Source organism: Euleptes europaea, chromosome 11 (assembly GCF_029931775.1).
Source record: "Euleptes europaea isolate rEulEur1 chromosome 11, rEulEur1.hap1, whole genome shotgun sequence".
Taxonomy (NCBI): domain Eukaryota; kingdom Metazoa; phylum Chordata; class Lepidosauria; order Squamata; family Sphaerodactylidae; genus Euleptes; species Euleptes europaea.
In genome coordinates, this window is record NC_079322.1 from 54,603,733 (window position 1) to 54,623,058 (window position 19,326).

General features: G+C 45.1%; 2 protein-coding genes across 2 annotated transcripts; one reads left to right on the plus strand and one right to left on the minus strand.

Moving 5' to 3' along the window:
- Positions 1-378: 378 nt before the first annotated feature.
- ACBD7 (acyl-CoA binding domain containing 7) lies at positions 379-10,989 on the minus strand. Its single transcript, XM_056857096.1, has 4 exons — positions 10,846-10,989; positions 1,554-1,683; positions 697-759; positions 379-602 (listed from the first exon to the last, which is right to left on the minus strand). Exons 1-4 carry the CDS (start codon positions 10,987-10,989, stop codon positions 529-531), a joined length of 411 nt encoding a protein of 136 aa, XP_056713074.1. The 3' UTR covers positions 379-528.
- Positions 10,990-18,229: 7,240 nt separating this feature from the next.
- RPP38 (ribonuclease P/MRP subunit p38) lies at positions 18,230-19,126 on the plus strand. The gene has a single exon (XM_056857410.1). It carries the CDS (start codon positions 18,243-18,245, stop codon positions 19,083-19,085), a length of 843 nt encoding a protein of 280 aa, XP_056713388.1. The 5' UTR covers positions 18,230-18,242; the 3' UTR covers positions 19,086-19,126.
- The last annotated feature ends 200 nt before the right edge of the window (positions 19,127-19,326 follow it).

Here is a 19,326-nt window from a genome sequence, read left to right on the forward strand (position 1 = left end):
CCTTCGCCCCTTCTGCCTTTTATCTGTGACTCCAAACTATGGCTACTTCTCATTTCCCTGCTTGTGAATAGCGATAGTTTCTCAACAAAAATATCTCAGAATCCTTATTGATAAAAACAGCTTAAAACATTCAATTTTGGCACTGCAGCTAAGCATAGTTTGTATTCCAAGTACACACAGAAATCCTAACCAGTGACATCAGTAACCAAATATCACTGGCGTTTCTAAAGAACTGAATTATTTCATCCCAGTGTGAAAATAATTATGCAACTGCATCTTTCAAAATTGAAAATGGCAATGGAAGGATTAAACTTTAAGTGGCCTGAACTGTGAAATCGTATTAAAAACTGGATACTTTTAAGCCAAACCAGTAGTAAGTAAAATTTTATTGTAAACAAATACAGCCAGCATACAATGTGTAGAGTTGAATTACTGACAATAAAGTTCTACATCAATTGCCAAGCCAATAGTGCTCTTGCCTTCAAACTATCTGTCAGCTACGGAAGAGTTAATATAATTGCAGGAACTCTACTTTCCATATTTCTGTATCAGCTCCTTTGCTTTAGAAATATATGCCTTCATGGCATCTTCCTTTGACATACCTGTAAAGCAAAAAGTAGCAGCCTTTATCATTCTTTGTATGCAAAAATAATTTTAACCAGAATAGGGTTCATATAATAATTCTAAGAATAACACCTTTCTTATTGTTCCAAGCTTCCCATTTGGCTTTGCCTTTCAAGTCTAGCATTCCTGGACATTCTGAAAAAGAAAACAAACAAGTCCTTATATGTTAATTCTGAGGGCTTATCTTCACGTTACAAAGTCCTCATGTACAAAGGGGAAGATGAGGACTTTACAAAGTATGTGGCTATAGGGCACAGGAAATTAATATCATCTGAATAATTTATTGGAACACATTAACACTAAGAATATGTATAATTGGTTACACAGAAATTGAATGTTGGTTATGCACTGAGGCATTTTACTATGGACAACTGAGAAATATTTTGATGAAGATTTCTTCAAAACGGGAAGACGGCCAACAGCCCCTCGAACGTTTATTGGTCTTTATCAAGGATTTATCTTTGAGGAATATTGCAGAATGGAGATGAAAAAGATTACCGAACGGAAAAAGGACTTTCGGTTACTTGTCAACAATTCATCTGTGTAAGAAATTTATCTCAAATAAGGCTCACGGAACATAGGAGGACTTCTGATTTCTGTGTAACCAATTATATATATCCTTTTTTTAAATTAATTTTTTATTATTTCAAACATAACAACACACACAATTATATATATCCTTGATGTTAATGTGTTCCAATAAATTATTCAGATGACATTAACTGCTTGTGCCCTACAGCCATGTACTTTGCATTGTGTTTAGACCACTTTGGGACTGAGCTACTGCCCAGTGGAGCTGCTATTGACTCCACTGTGAAATCCGCATGCAGCCACGTAATATGATTTCAGCAATGGAACCAACAGAAATGCTGAAATTTCAAAAAAAAAAAAAAAAAAAAAAGGCCAAGTAGGAGTGGGTACAAACCTACCAATATTAATGTCTCCCACAATAGATTGTTTGTAGAGTCCATAGAGCTCCCTCAGTTCATCATCACTTGGTTTGGTCTTTAATTGTTTTACGTCTCCCGCTGCACTGTCAAACTCTGCCTGAAGAGAAAAAGAATGGAAATGTCAACACTTTTTCATACATTTCCTTAAATGTTTTGCTAATTCCTTCCAAATATCAAGGTGTTTTTTTTTTCATGCTTTCCAGGTTGTCACTATTTTCACTTAACATCTGCATGGCATTCTAGATGCACAATCAGATTCTTTCTTTCCCTTTAGTCTGTGAAGTCACCCAGACAGAGTAGGACAGAAACTGAGCCACAGTCCAAAGCCTGGTTTCTGGGCCAAGGGCTCCAATCTCAGGCGCCATTGTTATTGTTAGGCTTTTATCAATTCTACTGGTCTTTTATTGGGCTCTAAACGTTTATTGTTGTGCCCATAGTTTATTAATTATTGTATTATGTTGTGAACCACCCTGAGCCCTGCTTTGGTGGGGGAGGGTGGGATATAGGCCTGGCTTGCCAGGAATGAGGGTGGGATATAAATGCAAATAATAAATATATAAATATAATCAATCAACAGTGTTTTTACTGCTAAAACGAGTAAGTAATGGGGGAACCTTGAGTCTAGGGGTGTATGATTTGGAGTGGTCCAAAGCTTATTTTGGGGTGCAGAAGGGCTGCAGCTGCCTCAGCGACTTATTTGGCACTTCTTTAACTACAAACAAGACTCCTGGGGTGGTGCCAAACTTTGAAGTCCTTACCCCAGAAACTAGGCTTTGCCCCAAGGTACACACTGTGTCCCTTTGTAAGGCACAGTCCCCAGAGTCTGAGCGTGTACAATTCAGGGTGGTCCAATATTGCCCCCCGTTTCTTATGGAACAGTCAGCATTAAAACCAAGCTTTGGACCAGGAAACAGCACAAGTCCCCTCAGTATGGAGAGATATGGTTTAGTCCAAAGCTTATCAAGCAAGAGAAATGTCCACTGTGGCGCCTCGTGTAATCTTCAGAAGGGAGTGCTGTGTGTTCCTCCCAGGATTTTATTCTGGATACTCCATTCATTTTTCTTTCTCTGCATGTTTCTAAACACTGGGTAAGGAGATCTAGTGATGGTCTGAATTTGTGTGCAACCAGCAGACACAGGAGAGTTGTGCTTCCCCCACCCTTTTTTTGCACGCCTTTGTAAGCCTTTCAACTGTTGCCTAAAGTGTGCTGGTCAACATAGGATCACAGCGTAGGATCACATTGCTGAATCTTAAGATTTGGGGGGCGGGGGCAAAAGTAATCACCTTCCCTTCCCCTCCCCACAACAGACACCCTGTAAGGTAGATGGGGCTGAGAGCTCTATAAGAGCTGTGACTAGCCCAAGATCATCCAGCTGGCTTCATGTGGAGGAGTGGGGAAACCAACCCGGTTCACCGGATTAGCATCCGCTGCTCATGTGTAGGAGAGGGGAATCAAACCCATCTCTCCAGATTAGAGTCCGCCGCTCCAAACTACCACTTGTAACCACCACACCACGCTGGCTCCCCGAGTTCTATATCTGAAATTCATAACTAGTACATCAGTTTTTATCTCTCACTGGTCTTAACTATTGCTAAGACTTTGGTAGATGATGGCCCCTACAGACTTAAATGGGTTGAAGGGTGATTCTGTGAGCTGGAAGAAGAGAGTTGTTTTATAATGCTACCTGCAGGATCCAATCCCTGATTTCTCATCCAGACCCTTAAAAAGTGGCACAGAGCAAAAAAAAAATTTTTTTTAAAGGAATGTCCCCTCTCCACTCGGGACAGACAGCAACAAAAACACTCCTCCATTCATGAGACCAAGTATGGGTGATGAGCTTCCAGAAAGAAGACAGAGGGGGCACTGGAACAGCCACAAAGGCAAGGGGAGGAAAGGATATTTCCCCGTGTGGATAATATCAACGATCCCTCGTCTGGATAGTTGCTTAGTGTTTTAGTTGTTGCGGAGGGGGGCATTCAATCATGTTGTACTTGGTGAGTAGCAGTAAAAAGGCACTGAAAGACACGAAGACAGAATCTTGCTTCATTACTGAATGACAACGCAATGTACAGCATCAAGAAATAATCTGCCAGCTCAATATGAAGCCTTCCAAATCGGGAGGGAGCCAGCACCCCGGTCCTCTGACCAATTCGTCCTTGATAACAGAGACACTCAGTTGTCAAATACTGGCAGCCCCCATACGCTGCCTCCCCAAAGACATTCAGATGATGAAACAAGTACAATACATCTTTGAAATGGAACAATCAGCCACTGTTTCCCGGGACAGGATACAAACTTGTTCTGAAATATGGGACCCATTTTTCGCTTTTCCCAGTATGTGTGACCATGATGCCATCATTCATTCATCCTATCGGGATTTTTTCCGTTTCTTGTTGGCCCACTGATATGATTCTATGCTTGATTCTACCCCTTCTCACCAAATGCATGTTTTAAAAAAAGTTTACTCCTCCTTGTAGCTCAGCATTTCATTACTTGTTATCAAAAACATCAATACTTTAACATATATGATATATAGACATTGTACAGTCGTCCCTAGACAGTTACAGAGGAGCTCACCATAAGATTTCAGTATAGTGTTCCTCAAGAGATAGCCACTTTCCCAATCCTGTTGGTATTCACTAATTAAGAACTTTTTTAAAAAGTTTGTTGTATGTAAAGTGTCATCAAGTCACAGCCGATTTATGACAACCCAGCAGGGTTTTCAAAGCAAGAGACTAACAGAGGTGGTTTACCATTGCCTTCCTCTGCATAGTGACCCTGGTATTCCTTGGTGGTCTCCCATCCAGTTACCAGCCAGGTCTGACCCTGCTCAGCTTCTGAGACCTGACAAAATTCAGGCTAGCCTGGGCCATCAAGGTCTGGGCAGAAAAGCTTATTACAAATGTGCAATTTTCATCTCTTGATTTCAAATAATAGCACTGATTCAACGAGCTTCCTTATACACAGCCAAGGCTGCAGTAATGCCCAGTGGTTTGGAACTGTGTTTCTTTGAACAGGGGACTCTCATTTCCATATCAGAAACTGCTTGTGTAAATTCCCTTAACTTCAGAGGTGATTCACTGCATGATACAGGGTCTGTCTGAGATACCTAACCCCAAAGGCTCCTTGGGCAAGTGGAGCTAGCTACAATATTCTTTGGACCCTGGCCATTTCCTTGTGGCACTACAGAAAACGCAAGACAGCTACTATCACTCTTGGCTAAGGATCTCATACTTTCCAAGGTGACATTTTGAGATCTAGAAAGTTGTGTGCCTTGGTTTGGAACTCCTTCTGCTTCGATTACTTTAGTTCTCCTATTCCCTAGGCACTAAAACAAGATCTATATTACTATCTATATTACTAAACAGTGAAGTAGCCAAGTTTACAGATGACACCTAATTATTTAGGGTGGTTAAAACAAAATCAGACTGTGAAGAGCTCCAGAAGGATCTCTACATACTGGAAGAATGGGCATTAAAATGGCAAATGAGATTCAATGTGAGTAAGTGTAAAATGATGCATATTGGGACAAAAAATCCCAACTTCACATGTACACTGATGGGATCTGTGCTGGCAGCGACAGACCAAGAAAGGGATCTTGGGGTGGTAGTGGATAGCTCAATGAAGATGTCAACCCAGTGTGCGGCTGCTATAAAAAAGGCAAATTCCATGCTGGCCATAATTAGACAAGGAATCGAGAATAAAACTGCTGATATCATACTGCCCTTGTACAAATCTATGGTGAGACCACACTTGGAATACTGTGTACAGTTCTGGTTACCACACCTAAAAAAAGGATATTACAGAGCTTGAGAAGGTGCAGAAAAGAGCAACCAAAATGATTAGGGGACTAGAGCAACTGTCCTATGGGGAGCGGTTAAGACACTTAGGGCTGTTTAGCTTGAAAAGAAGGCGGCTAAGGGGCAACATGATAGAGGTCTAAAAATTATGCATGGTTTGGAGAGTGGACAGGGAGAAATTTTTCTCCCTCTCCCATGGGGAACACGGGGTCATCTGCTAAAGCTGGAGGGTGGGAGATTCAAAACAGATAAAATGAAGTATTTTTTCACACAACGCATAGTTAAATTGTGGAACTCCCTGCCCCAGGATGTGGTGATGGCTGCCAGCTTGGAGGGCTTTAAGAGGGGAGTGGACATATTCATGGAGGAAAGGGGTATCCATGGCTATTAGTTAGAATGGATAGTAGTCATGCTGCATACCTATTCTCTCTAGTATCAGAGGAGCATGCCTATTATTTTGGGTGCAGTGGAACACAGGCAGGATGGTGCTGCTGCAGTCGTCTTGTTTGTGGCTTCCTAGAGGCACCTGGTTGGCCACTGTGTGAAGAGACTGCTGGACTTGATGGGCCTTGGTCTGATCCAGCAGGGCCTTTCTTATGTTCTTATCACAAAACTACAGGGCAGAAATCCTTGTAACCCTTAATTATCACAAATAATTTTCAGAAACCATGAGCCCTCATTAAAATAGCATTACTCTTAAATGGAAACACAATCATGCCTCCTATTGTATTATCATTCCTAGAATGCAGACAGAGAAAGAAGGGCAGGGCAGGTTAGAGTCTGGAAAAGGCTGAAAGAACCAAGCATGTTTGGAGAAGGGGGAAATGCTGTACGCCACTTCGGGTTCCCACTGGGGAGAAAAGTGGGGTATAAAGCAAACAAACAAAATGTTCAGCCAGGAAAAAAAGAAGATTGAGGGGAGACACCATTGTGTTTTTCAAATATCTAAAGGGCTACCACACAGAAAAAGGCAAAGACTTGCTCTCTGCGGGTCCAGAGCGCAAAGCTTGATTTAATAAGCTTAAGTTACAAGAAGACATTAGATTTCAGTTGCGCTTCAAAAAATGCTAATGGTCAGAGTGATTTGACAATGAAAACTGTTGCCTGGGGGGGTGGGCTCGCCTCCACTGGAGGTCTTTCAGGCTGTCTATTAGGAACCCTCGAGTTTCGATTTCTGACACCAAGCAAAGGTTTGTACTAGGTGGTCATGAAGGCCCTTTCAGCTCTAGATGCATGTATTTGTAGTCATTTATAGAGAAATTTAAGAAGCTATTCTTTGAATAGTTGAAACTTATTACCTTCCTGCCCCCCACAATGGCGTACAAGGTTTTTTTTTTAAAGCAACAGCATGTACTGCACCACTATGCTCTTCAAAGTTAGCCACTTCAGCTGGAGGAAAGCTTCAAGGTTTACTGACCAAAAGGGCAGAATGTTTTTTTTTTGGGGGGGGGGCTGTCAAGCTGCAGCCAATTTATGGCAACCCCGTAGGGTTTTCAAGGCAAGAGACATTCTGAGATGGTTTGCCTGCTTCTGCATAGCAACCCTGGACTGCCTTGGTGGCCCCCCATCTAAGTTCTAGCAAGGGCTGACCTTGCTTAACTCCTTAGCTCCGAGATCTAATGAAATCAAGCTAGCCTCGGCCATCCAGGTCAGGGCAACTGGCAGAATACCCGCCAATACCTTCAAATTTGTTTACTATACTGTTTGATGCACAATGCTTTTATTGTTTGGGCGTATTAGAAAATCTGTCATGCTGTTACATTTACGTTGCTCAAACCTTTCCAACACCCATGAAGTGCCACTCGCAATTTACAGTTCAATTCCAGCCAGGGGCTTGAATTTGACGGTCTCTGTGCCCACCGTTGTGCAAATACCCACAAAGCCTGTGTGGGTTATACAACACTCAGTCCTCCAATTCCTCCTTGGAAGATTCAGCTGCTGCCAGGGCAGCTGCTAAACCCAGCTTCCAGGTTACTATGTTCTGCCCGCATCCCAGGGATTAGGAGGATGCAGTTCCTGCCTTCGGTACCCGCATCGCTGTCTTGTTGCCAGCCTCAGACTGTCCCCCCCACCCTGCTGATTCCAGCAGAACTGGGGAAAGGTTGAGGCTTGCAAGAACAAAAAACCCACAAACAACTGCCAGAGGAGAACCGGAGCTGGGCAGCTCATGAAGGCGGCACCTGCTTCTCTCAGCAAACATGTCGCTCCAGTTCCCTCTCGCACGGGATCAAGTGAGTTTTGATTCACCAAAGTGTGTTCTTCGAGGCACACTTGACTCCTGTATTAAAAGGCAAGGGGCCAAGGGTATGAGCTAAAGGCATGCAGCCTTCAAATTCCTGGGAAAACAGACTTCCTGCTGCCCCCTCATATTTATTTGTGTGTGTTAAATGCCGTCAAGTCGCTTCCGACTCATGGCGACCCTATGAATGAAAGTCCTCTAAAATGTCCTATCTTTGACAGCCTAGCTCAGATCTTGCAAACTGAAGGCTGTGACTTCCTGTATTGAGTCCATCCAACTCTTGTTGGGTCTTCCTCTTTTCCTGCTGCCCTCAACTTTTCCTAGCAGGACTGTCTTTTCCAGTGACTCGTGTCGTCTCATGACGTGACCAAAATACGACAGCCTCAGTTTAGTCATTTTAGCTTCTTGGGGTCAGTTCAGGCTTGATTTGATCTATAACCCACTGATTTGTTTTTTTGGCAGTCCACGGAATCCGTAACCCTCTCCTCCAACACCACATTTCAAAGGAATCTATTTTCTTCCTATCAGCTTTCTTCACTGTCCAGCTTTCACACCCATACATAGTAATAGGGAATATGATGGCATGAATTAATCTAGTCTTGGTGGCCAGAGTCACATCCTTACACTTCAAAATCTTTTCTAGCTCCTTCATGGCTGCCCTTCCCAGTCTCAATCTCCTTCTAATTTCTTGGCTGCAGTCTCCCTTTTGGTTGATGGTGGAGCCAAGGAATAGAAAGTCTTAAACAATTTCAATTTCCTCATTGTCAACCTTAAAGTTGTGTAATTCTCCTGTAGTCATTACTTTTGTTTTCTTGATGTTCAGCTGTAGTCCTGCTTTGGCACTTTCTCTTTTAACTTTCAGCAGTAGTTGTTTCAAATCTTCACTATTTTCTGCCAATAATGTAGTGTCATCAGCATATCTCAAATTATTAATGTTGCTCCCTCCAACTTTTCCCTGTCACAAGGCTTCTTTCCAGACGGTCCTACTGAGAGGGCAGCCCCACTCCACCCCATGGGCAAAGAAGAAGAGTTGGCTTTTATATGCCGACTTTCTCTACCACTTAAGGGAGACTCAAACCGGCTTACAATCACCTCCCCCCCCCAAAAAAAACAGACACCCTTGTGAGGTAGGTGAGGCTGAGACAGCCGTGACTTGCCCAAGGTCACCCAGCCGGCTTCGTGTGGAGGAGCGGGGAATCAAACCTGGTTCTCCAGATCAGACTCCACCGCTCCAAGCCACCGCTCTTAACCATGACACCACGCTGAACCGCACAACACCCTTCTTACAGCTATCTCCACGTACGCCGCTCATAAGACATGCCACTTTCCAGCTATCCTTGCAGTGCAGTCCCATGGCATTGACTCAGCGGCAAGCGCGTGGCATCAGTAAAGTTGTAGAAAAGAGCAAGAGTCCAGTAGCACCTTAAAGACTAAGGAAAGCTCATCCCCTGCCAGAAAATATTTTCCTTAGTCTTTAAGGTGCTACTGGACTCTTGCTCTTTTCTACAACTTTACTGATCTACAGTAAAGTTTCTACAACTTTACTGAGCTGTGGCTCACGAAAGCTCATCCCCTGCCAGAAAATATTGTTGTCAGTCTTTAAGGTGCTGCAGGACTCTTGCCCTTTTCTACTACTGCAGACAGACTAACACAGGGCTACCCACGGTGAATTATCAGTAAAGTTGACTGTTTGCACAAGCGAGGCGCGCACGCCAGCGGACTGCGGAGAGCACCTCCGGCGCCTGCTCACGTTACGCTGACGCGCTCAGCCCCGGCTGCAGAAGTTGCAACGCCGCAGTTTTCGGAAGCAACGCAGAACACCGCGCGCGGCCATTTATTCATGGAAGGTTTTGCATTGGCTTTGCCACTCTACAGATGCACATTTCCCCCCATCCGGATTCTCAAAACCCTGCATGGGGGCTTATTGTTGAGTTTGGAGAATAGGGCTGGGGGGAAAAGTGCATCCAGAGTGGCAAATCCCAGGCAAAACCTATCCGCGGGCGGCCCCTCCAGGCCGAAGCTCTGCAGCTGCGGGGCAGGCCGGGGCCGCGTGCAACCCTCTCCCCACGCAACGTCTTCCCGGGTTAAATCCACCGCCCCCCCCCTCCTGCAGCAGCTTCTCGTCTCCCCGGGGCGACGCGCGAATCCCTGCATACGCCAGCTACTACGCAAGGGCGTAAGACCTACGGAGCTTAGTGGAACTTTTGCTGAAGAAACATGCATAGGATCGCGCTGCGCAAGCTTTAAACGCGCGCCCCCTCCCGACTGTGAAATGCCAATCGAAGAAAATCCCCAGTGGGTCGCCGTGTTAGTCTGTTTGCAGTAGTAGAAAAGGGAAAGAGTCCAGGAGCATCTTAAAGACTAACCAAAAATATTTTTGTTAGTCTTTAAGGTGCTACTGGACTCTTGCCCTTTTCTACTACTGAAGAAAATCCCATTGGCCATTTATGCACGGGAGGTTTTGCCGCTCTGTAGATGCACGCTGTTCCCATCCATGTTCTCTAAACTCAGCAATGAAACCCCCCCTATGCAGAGTTTTGAGAAATCGGATGGGGGAAATGTGCACTAACAGAGCGGCAAATCCAAGGCAAAACCTCCCATGCATAAAAGGCCATTGAATTAAACACAGCCAGAACGTCCCCTTGGTTAGAGGAAGACGCCTGCGGGCAGGCTGGGGTCCAGCGTCAACCCGCACTACTAGCCCCTTCCACCCCCCACCCCCAATAAAATGACCCCACCGAAATCCGCCTGCCTCTCCTCGGCATTAAAATCCTTTAGCAGACGCCGCAGTTAAGACAAACTCACCAGCGGTGGTTATTCATGGAAGGTTTTGTCTTGGATTTGCCACTCTATAGATGCCCATTTTCCCCATCCGAATTCTCCAAACTCTGCATGGGGGCTTCTTGTTGAGTTTTGAGAATATGGATGGGGGGGAAAGTGCATCTAAAGAGTGGCAACTCCAAGGCAAAACCTTCCATGAATAACAAGCCCTTCTTGACTTTGGTGCAAAACACCGCCCCAGATGCTAAAATGCAGCTCTGGTTTCTCCCGCCTGAAGCGCTCTTACCTGGAGAGACATGTTCCAAATCCGCTAGGCAAGGACTGCCAGGCTCTCTCCTCGGAATCCGCCCGGTCCAGCGCTTCGCAGCCCTTTTTATATGCATGGGATGCCCGGGGCTCTCATTGGACCGGGGATGGTCTGACGTCACCCCCAGGGTTTCTCTCCAGCACCCGCAAACGGCTGCAATTATTGCGAGCCCGGGCAATGGCTGCCGCCGGCGAGCTGGTGCATCGTTGTGATTGGCAGCGAGGGTTATGCACCAGCAGTCGCTCCCCGGGCACAACTGCGATAGCGCCAAACTGTTCGTCGTGCATGTGGATAACAGACTTGGATGCAATCTTTACTGAAGCTTGCAATTGGTGGATAAAAGTCCCATTGGCTCCAGTTTACGGAATCTGTTTTAAAATAATATACGATGCAACCCTTCTGTACTCTCCATCTTCATTTAACCCATATCCATTCCTCCTCCCTCCAGATCGTTGCCCGATCCCACAGAAGTTTGTTCAGAAATGAATCCACCTGAGCTCAACTGGGTTTGTCACTTGGTAATTTTAGGATTTTAGTTTTGCAGCCCTTGTAAAAGTAACTAGGTGCTAGAAACTTAGGTACAGGGCTCATTGAGTGCCACCTAGTGCTTCTGTCTAGTAATGGAGATGTGTTGTTCCAGAGTGCTCGTTTTCTATAGGTATTCTTGTTGTATACTAGTAGAAAAGAGCAAGAGTCCAGTAGCACCTTAAAGACTAACAAAAATATTTTCTGGCAGGGGATGAGCTTTCGTGAGCCGCAGCTCACTTCTTCAGATACAGGCTGTTTGTATATTGCCACTGTGTTTTATTGGAAACCAAATAGGGACATAAATATTTTATTTAGATAATAAACTCTGTCTCAGTGAGGAAGGTGGGCTATGACGTAAATAGATGACAATGTACACCCTTGAACTCTTTCTGTGCAGATGAGCACTGTTATGTGATTCGCAGCATGATGCCCATGGGGGCCACAGCACCCTTTGCCTTGTTTCCTGATCCCTTCTATACACCTTCCTTATTCCTTGTCACCCCTACCTAATACCACTTCTCCAGCTGGCTTGGAGGTACCCTGAAAATCCATCAGAGGATAGAGAAACTGGGGAAAGGGGGGGGGGCTGAAAGCCAAGCACTGGAAGCCTGGGTAGTCACCACAGCTCAAAGGATGATAGGCTCTGGGTGGTCACCTTGTCTTTATTGGGGGAGAGGGTGTTTGCATGAAACGACTTTGCCCCTCCCTTCCTGCTGCTGTGGCAAAAGGGACCCTCACTACAAGAACAGAAAAGATCATTCACAGTGGGTAGCCGTGTTAGTCTGTTTGCAGTAGTCAAAAAGGGCAAGAGTCCAGTAGCACCTTAAAGACTAACAAAAATATTTTCTGGTAGGGTATGAGCTTTCGTGTGAGCTGTGGCTCACGAAAGCTCATACCCTACCAGAAAATATTTTTGTTAGTCTTTAAGGTGCTACTGGACTCTTGCCCTTTTTGACTACTACAAGAACAGAAACTAAGTATGGGAAGAGCTAGGAGAGGCAAGGAAAGAGAAGCAGTGGGTGATTTGACCTCCCCAACCAGGAACACACACATCCCACGCTATGTTTAGAATACCTTCACACCAAATGCACTCCTGAATTTTACATAGCTTATGGAGCCCCTAGTACCGGCTTTAAAACGCTTATCCCATCAGAGATCCTTACCACCCTCAGAGAAACAACATTCCTGAATGCACCCCATGGTAGCCATTTTGTGGCAATGCCTTTCTCAAAATGCCCCAAGGGCCTGCAGTCTCACGAGGAACACAGCTCTCAGGAGGAATTAATTTCTTCACTTCAGCTTGCCACACAACGGAAATGCGCACTGATAGAAAACCCTTTGGGCACATCTGACTTACTTTTCTATCCTCCCTCACTCACCAGTCTAGGCAGAGCAGACCTTTCTCTGCTGCTCAGGAGACAGCGTGTTATTGCAGCAAAATTCAAATTGTTAGACATGTTTGCACTGGAGAGTATAAGAAGCAGACAATGAAAGGCAACTGGGCTATAATCTCTGACAGCCCAACCCACACAAAACAGCAGAGGGATATCCCTTCAGAGCTGTCACGGTCACAGTGGGAGATTTACTACCTTGATACCCTTCTGGAAATAATTGCTTCCTAATCCAACCTCCCCGGCTCTGATAGTGGTGAGGGTAATTCATCTTGGTGCTTAATTTTTCATTTCCTTGCATTTATGGCAGTTCCTTCACTGCTTCAGATTTTTATGATTCACCGGAGATTGGGGATGGACTGAAATTAAGGCCAAAGTAATGAAAGAAGCTGTTAAATCTGGAGTTGCTGAAAGAGAGTTCATTGGTTGTTGATGAACATCAGATAGTTTGTCTTCAGTTTTGATTCCAGAAAATTAATTCAGAACAGGTAAGGAGCGCACTTCTGGAGTGTTTACTGATGTGGCAGTATGAAGTTTCTGTTAAGTACATTGGAAACTATAATACTTCCATCCAACCCTTCCTCTAGGATCTCAGGGCCAAGTAAATGTTTCTTCCTTCCTCTACTGTAACGGGTCCTTGTTAATGCATCAACTACACATCCTTCACTAATACTTCACAGTCCTTTACGTTACCTTCACTAATGTTGATTCAAAAGTTTCATTTCCTCATATGCATGCAGTTCAAAGGAAAAATAATATATACAGAGGAAGACAGACATTCTAATGGTGGAGATCTAAGCAGAGTGGCACCCTTCTAAGTCCTCTGACTTCAATGGGCTTAGAAAGGTATCACTATAGGGTTGCACTGTAAGTGCCATGAAAGTCATTTGGGCACACACCCTGCCTCGAAAACCCATGCCTTGCAATGCTTTGTAAAACGTGCAACCAGACACAAGTATTCATACTTTTTGAACAAATTCAGTCACATAAATACCAAGGGGTTGTTTTTGATGACAAATTATGTTGGAAATAGCATACTGAACGTATCCTACTTAAGCCCAAATGGGAGCTTGGAGCAATTATATATATATTTGTGATGGGAGCGCAGTAGATTCCAGCAGCATTCCAAGTATTTATCCCTAACATTACTAACCAGCTTTTATATGCAGCCTCCGTTTGGGTACAATCAGCAGTTCCTTCTATCGAACAATTCAAGTTCCTGAGAACAATCCTTAAAGTGCCTAGGTGTGCACCCTCTGTGGCCCTTAAATTAGAAACTGAATCTTACATCACTTATAAATTTGGCCCGGCTAGCAGCTTTTAGATTTCCAATCCAACTTCTGTTCATCTGCGCCCCCTGCACAGAACTGTGAAAAGCATGCTTGCCTCCACTCCGGCTGTTAATCTAGATCAGGAGTCCCCAGCCTTTTTAAACCTGTGGGAATATTTGGAATTCTGTCACAGCAAGGTGGGTACAGTAACCAAAACGGCTGCCACAAAACGAGGGCCGCAGGAGGCAAAGCCAGCCACAAAATGATTGCCACAGCTTAACTCCAGTAACACAGTGTAGATCCTTATGCTGTGATGGCAGCTGCTACCAGATCAATTAAAAAACAACAACACTACACTGCCAATCAAGTCTCCACTAGTCAATCAGAAACCTTGCTGGGCAAAAGCACTATTTGGCCCAACCCATTTTCCAAAAGCACTTGGTGGGTGCCAGAAAAGGTGTCGGAGGGGAACCTTATTGGGGTCCCCTGATTTAGAACGTGCTTATAACCCCCACCCCAGTTGTTAGCATGTTTTAAGCACCCAACTGGCAACTACCTGTGTTTGTGTGTCGCCTGTCAAGTCACAACTGACTTATGGCGACCCCGTAGGGTTTTCAAGGCAAGAGACGTTCAGAAGTGGTTTGCCATGCAAATACTTAGAATCACAGAGTTGGAAGGGACCACCAGGGTCATCTAGTCCATCCCCTGCACAAGGCAGGAAATTTACAACTACCTCCCCCACCACACCTCCAGTGACCCCTACTCCATGCCCAAGATGGCCAAGGTTCTCTCTCTCTCATGAACTGCCTATGGTCATAGAATCAGCATTGCTGACAGGTGGCCATCTAGCCTTGCTTAAAAACCTCCAGGGAAGGAGCGCTCATCACCTCCTGAGGAAGCCTGTCCCACTGAGGAACCGCTCTAACTGTTAGAAAACTCTTCCTAATGTCTGCACGGAAACTCTTTTGATTTAATTGCCAGGGTCCAGGCTGAGAGCGTGTGACCGCCTTAACCACAACACCACGCTGGCTCTCTAGCCTTTTTCCTTTCCCCCCCCTTTTCCTTCCTTCCTTCCTTTTATCCCTTAGAAGCTCCTTGATCAATTGATCTTGAGCAGCATATATCTAGTGTTGGAGGGATATAAGGATCGAAACAAATCTTGCCACTGACAATGTAGCCTTGGGATCCCTATCGCTTAGTAAAAAAGGCATTATGTCAGTCACAGAGGCTTTGGATTTGTATATTAAAAGGGGGGAAATATAGTGCGATCGCAGTTCCTCGTAAAAGCGGCATTCCAAAAGGGCATGGCCTAATGAGTCAATAGAGCCAGAAGAGCAAGGGCAGATCCTGTCTGAGTATGGTATATTCAGAATTCTGCCCTGCATTACCATAGAAGGGTTAGCATTCAATCTAGCCAAGCAAAAAGCTCTACAGAGACGAGGAGTTGTCGGGTAATATGTACATCTGTAATATTACTTATCAAGTAACTATAAAGAGACAGGATCGAATTACTGTTCATCCGAGTTATACAAGTCTCTACAGCAACACATTCACTTGCTGCGATCCTCTGTATAAGCATTGAGCTCCTCCGTGGTCAGCTGATGGCGGCTGACCAATAATGTGTCTCTCTTTCTTTTTTCTCAAGGCTGTATCAAGCTTGATAAGCTTTTGTTAGTTGTAATATTGCAAGTTTAATTTGTTGACAATGATGATTCTGTGAACTGGGATTACTTGTCTATGTGAGCATAAGAAAAAACATTTATAAAAATAACAGAAGAAATTTTGTGGCTGCGTGTTGGAATACTGTTTGATAACAGGAGATTTAGCCAGCTATTATATGCAACACGCCCTTGCTTAATAGGTAATACGTATAGGCAAGGCAGACCACGTGGAGGGGGTTATTGGCTCTCTCGCAACCTGCGCAGGCCCCGAAGGAGGGAAAAGTGCAATTCTCCCTTTGCCCGCCTGGGGCGCGCACGCTCCGCCTCCGAGGTCAGGCGAGCGCAGCCTGTGCGGAGCTCGATGACCCGCCGCTCGAAAGGATCCTGGGCGGGGACGAAGAAGCTGCCGTCAGACCCACGTGAGCTCTGCCAGGGCTGCGCAGGGGCCGAATGAGGAGGCAGGGTGGACTGTACCACTGCAGACGGAGGGGGGGGAATAGCTGCCTTGAATGCTTTGCCGGCGGGCGGGGGGACACTTGTAGCAGAAAACCAGTGCGTGGGAGAAAGGGCGTCTCCCAGGCTGCGTTGAGTTGTGCTCTTTTTCTACTGGCCTCATATTTTTTGTAGCCCAAAAGGAGCATTACAATGTGGCATTCCGGTTCCCCCCCCTACGGTAACCTGATGTGGTACAACTCCCCTACCCCCTCTTTGGGACTTGGTTTAAACGTGACCGGCGTGACTTTGCACGTGCTTTGGCTCAACTGCGCCCCCAACCCGTGCAAAGCAGCTCCGGATCCTTGGTAAGGAAGATGTTGTGTATGTATTTAGTGGGGTAGTAAGCAAGGGGAGACTTAGGAGCTTGAGTTCTGCACGAAGGATCCTAAACCCTGCTCGCCCTATTGGCTAAGCAAACGGATCCTATTGGCCCTAAGCCAGCATGTCCCATTGGTCACCAAGAGGGTATTCCCCCCCATCACGGATCAGGGGGGGAGTGGCCGCAGGCGTCCAGGGGGGCGTATAAGCAGGGCATGTTCAGTGTGTAAGTTAGTTCTGCGCTGAAATCAAAGCTGTGTTGGTGAACTCCGTCTCTGATCTCATTAATCCTTCCCACGCGGACTTAACAGAAGAGATCCGCAGCTCTGGCGGATATTGTGCCCAGCTTGCACCATTAAAGGACGCATTGGTAGCTGGTGGGGATTGCGGCAGAGTTTAAATGAGACTCCCTGCGAGACTCCCGTGAAAAGTTAGGCGAGGTTTAAAATCGGGCCTCGGGCAAAAGAACTTTTCTAGTTTAGCATTGCCCAGCGTTGGCCATGGGAGGTTTTGCCTTGGATTTGCCGCTCTCTAGATGCACATTTTCCCCATCCAAATTCTCAGAACTCTGCATGGGGGGCTTATTGTTGAGAATTTGGATGGGGAGAATGTGCATCTGGAGAGCGGCAAATCCAAGGCAAAACCTCCCATGCATAAATGGCCATTGTGTTTCAAAGTGTGCTTCTACCCCTTCAGAGCAGCTACATGAGCTTCGGCTAGCATGTCAGAGACGCATGGGTTGGCCTACTAAGCATGGATAGCAGCTTAATCTAGACAAAATTCTAGGTGAGCGCAAAGTTGAAGAAAAATATGCTTCTCATAATCTCATGTAAATGGGGGCCTCACATTATGTTTGTGGGACAGAAGAATGTATAGATGCAACGTTGCATACGTCCAGTGGTACATTTAAATTGTGCCTTCAGCCACTAAGCCTGCACTATTAGTACACTCAGGTGGGTATTATTCTAGCATGCTGATTTTGTGCATGTAGCATGACTGCATGTGCAGTGGATCATTTAAATGATCCTGGGCACATGCAAAGCTGTGCACAAGTTAAGTTGTTCATCACTGCCACTATCCATTGAGCCTCTATTGTTCATATGTCTCGGGTTGAAACTGCACAGGGTCTCTTATGCTAAGGCCTGGTTCAAACATGCAGGGAAACTGACTTCCATTTTCTTTCAAATGCAAAGCAAGACATGTATTCCTGTTGGGGGAAACAAGCTTCTGTGGTCATAGATACCTCATCAGGATATCCAGGCTCTTACCATTCAGGTCCAAAGCCTCCTTCAGGTCGTGTTGGATTGAGTGTCTACATTTTCTCTGTTCAAGTTCAGTTTTGCAAGGTAGTAAAACACCTGCTACTTAAAAGCCACAAGGGTGAACATGAACAGATTGGCAATGGACCGTTTTCCTTTGTGCAAACAACAAAACCCAACTACCGTTAGGAGATCATGCTGTTCCTTTGCAGGCTCACAAGTCTGATCAAAGTGTAATAACATACAACTCTTTCCTCTTTGCCCCCCACCTTGTACATTTGGCCCAGAAGACCATAATGGAGTATTTTTTAAATATAATCTCAATAGCCAAAAAGTTGTTTTGGGAAAAATCATCTCTCCTCCCCCAAATTGCAGCCACTCATCTAGTTTGGTGATCTCAACAATGAAATGTTTAAGAAAGCATCCTCTGTTAATTTGTAACTTCTTAGTTTCTTCATAGATGTTTCTGGTATATAAGGGAAAAATGGTTAAAGAAGTAAAAATATGTGAGGGGAGTAAACTAATTGTGCATGCCTAGCTGTTTTAGTTCTTTGGTTGGGTTCATAGTATTGATTGCTTTTTTTCTTATTTACAGCTCAGATTTCAAATAGAACATCATGGCCACTCAAGGAGGGAAGGGATCAGTCCGGAAATCAAAGCACATTATTTCCAAGACATCTTTAAATAGCCCATATCCCCTCCAGTGGAGTACCTTGGACGGAACAGATATGCACTTCATACTAGACGCCTTGGAAGATGTTATGAAACAGGTTGGACTTAAAAAGATAGAGTTTCGGAGGAAGAAAAAACCCTCTTTATCAAAAAAGCAAGATAAAGAACAATGGCAGGATGGTTCCAGCAAACCTCCAGATAACAATGAAATGGAAGACGCTCAAGCACACGGTTGGACTGATTTGGACATCAGAGGCCAACTTGCTATTGGGATCAATGAAGTAACCAGAGCTTTGGAAAAAAATGAATTACTCCTAGTGCTGGTGTGTAAGTCTGCCAAACCTGCCATGATCACGTCACACCTTATTTTGCTCAGTGCAAGTCGGGCCATCCCTGCATGTCAGGTTCCCCGTCTCAGTGAAAGACTGGCACCAGTTCTTGGGTTAACATCAGTCCTGGCACTGGGATTTAAACGGAGCACTGATGCCTTTGCAGAAGTGGCTAAAGCAGTCATCCCACGGATCCCTAGCTTGGATGTGCCATGGATTCAGCACGGAACCGAACAGCCCCCCGTGAGTGAAGATATTCAGCCAATGGATCTACAGGCCAGTGAGCTGACTCAATTAGAACCTGGAGGGTGCACCTCAAGCCTCAAGCAGAAGAGAATGGACAGCGGCCAGCTTCTCTCTCCCACTGCAACGTTGCAAGTTCTCAAAGTTAAAAAAATAATTCCCAACCCGAACAGGAGAAGAAAACTTCCCAAAACTAAAAAACGGATTTCAAAATAACTGACTAGATTGGCTTAGTCCCTAAATTGGTATGTGTGTTTGTGTGTATATAAATATGCCTAGATCTAAGTCTGCAAAAACTACAACCGATATTTGGAGCACCTTGCAAACAAGGTTTTACCAGCATCTCTTATGCTATTGCCTCCTGTTCCCTTCTGGAAGGGTAGAGGGGAGTGAAATGGGGAGGGAGAGAGAAATCTGGAAATTTTAAACCTTTATCCCCCTTGTCTAAGCAGAAGGC

What these genes read in the sequence shown, in the direction of transcription:
- RPP38 (XM_056857410.1), top strand. Translation starts at nt 18,243, where the DNA reads ATGGCCACTCAAGGAGGGAAGGGATCAGTCCGGAAATCAAAGCACATT.
- ACBD7 (XM_056857096.1), bottom strand. Translation starts at nt 10,989, where the DNA reads ATGCACGACGAACAGTTTGGCGCTATCGCAGTTGTGCCCGGGGAGCGA. An exon ending in ATAATTGCAGCCGTTTGCGG is followed by an intron (nt 1,684 to 10,845) that starts GTGCTGGAGAGA and finishes CATTTCCATTCT; the next exon opens with TTTTCTCTTCAGGCAGAGTT. An exon ending in TGTGGGAGACATTAATATTG is followed by an intron (nt 760 to 1,553) that starts GTAGGTTTGTAC and finishes TTTCTTTTTCAG; the next exon opens with AATGTCCAGGAATGCTAGAC.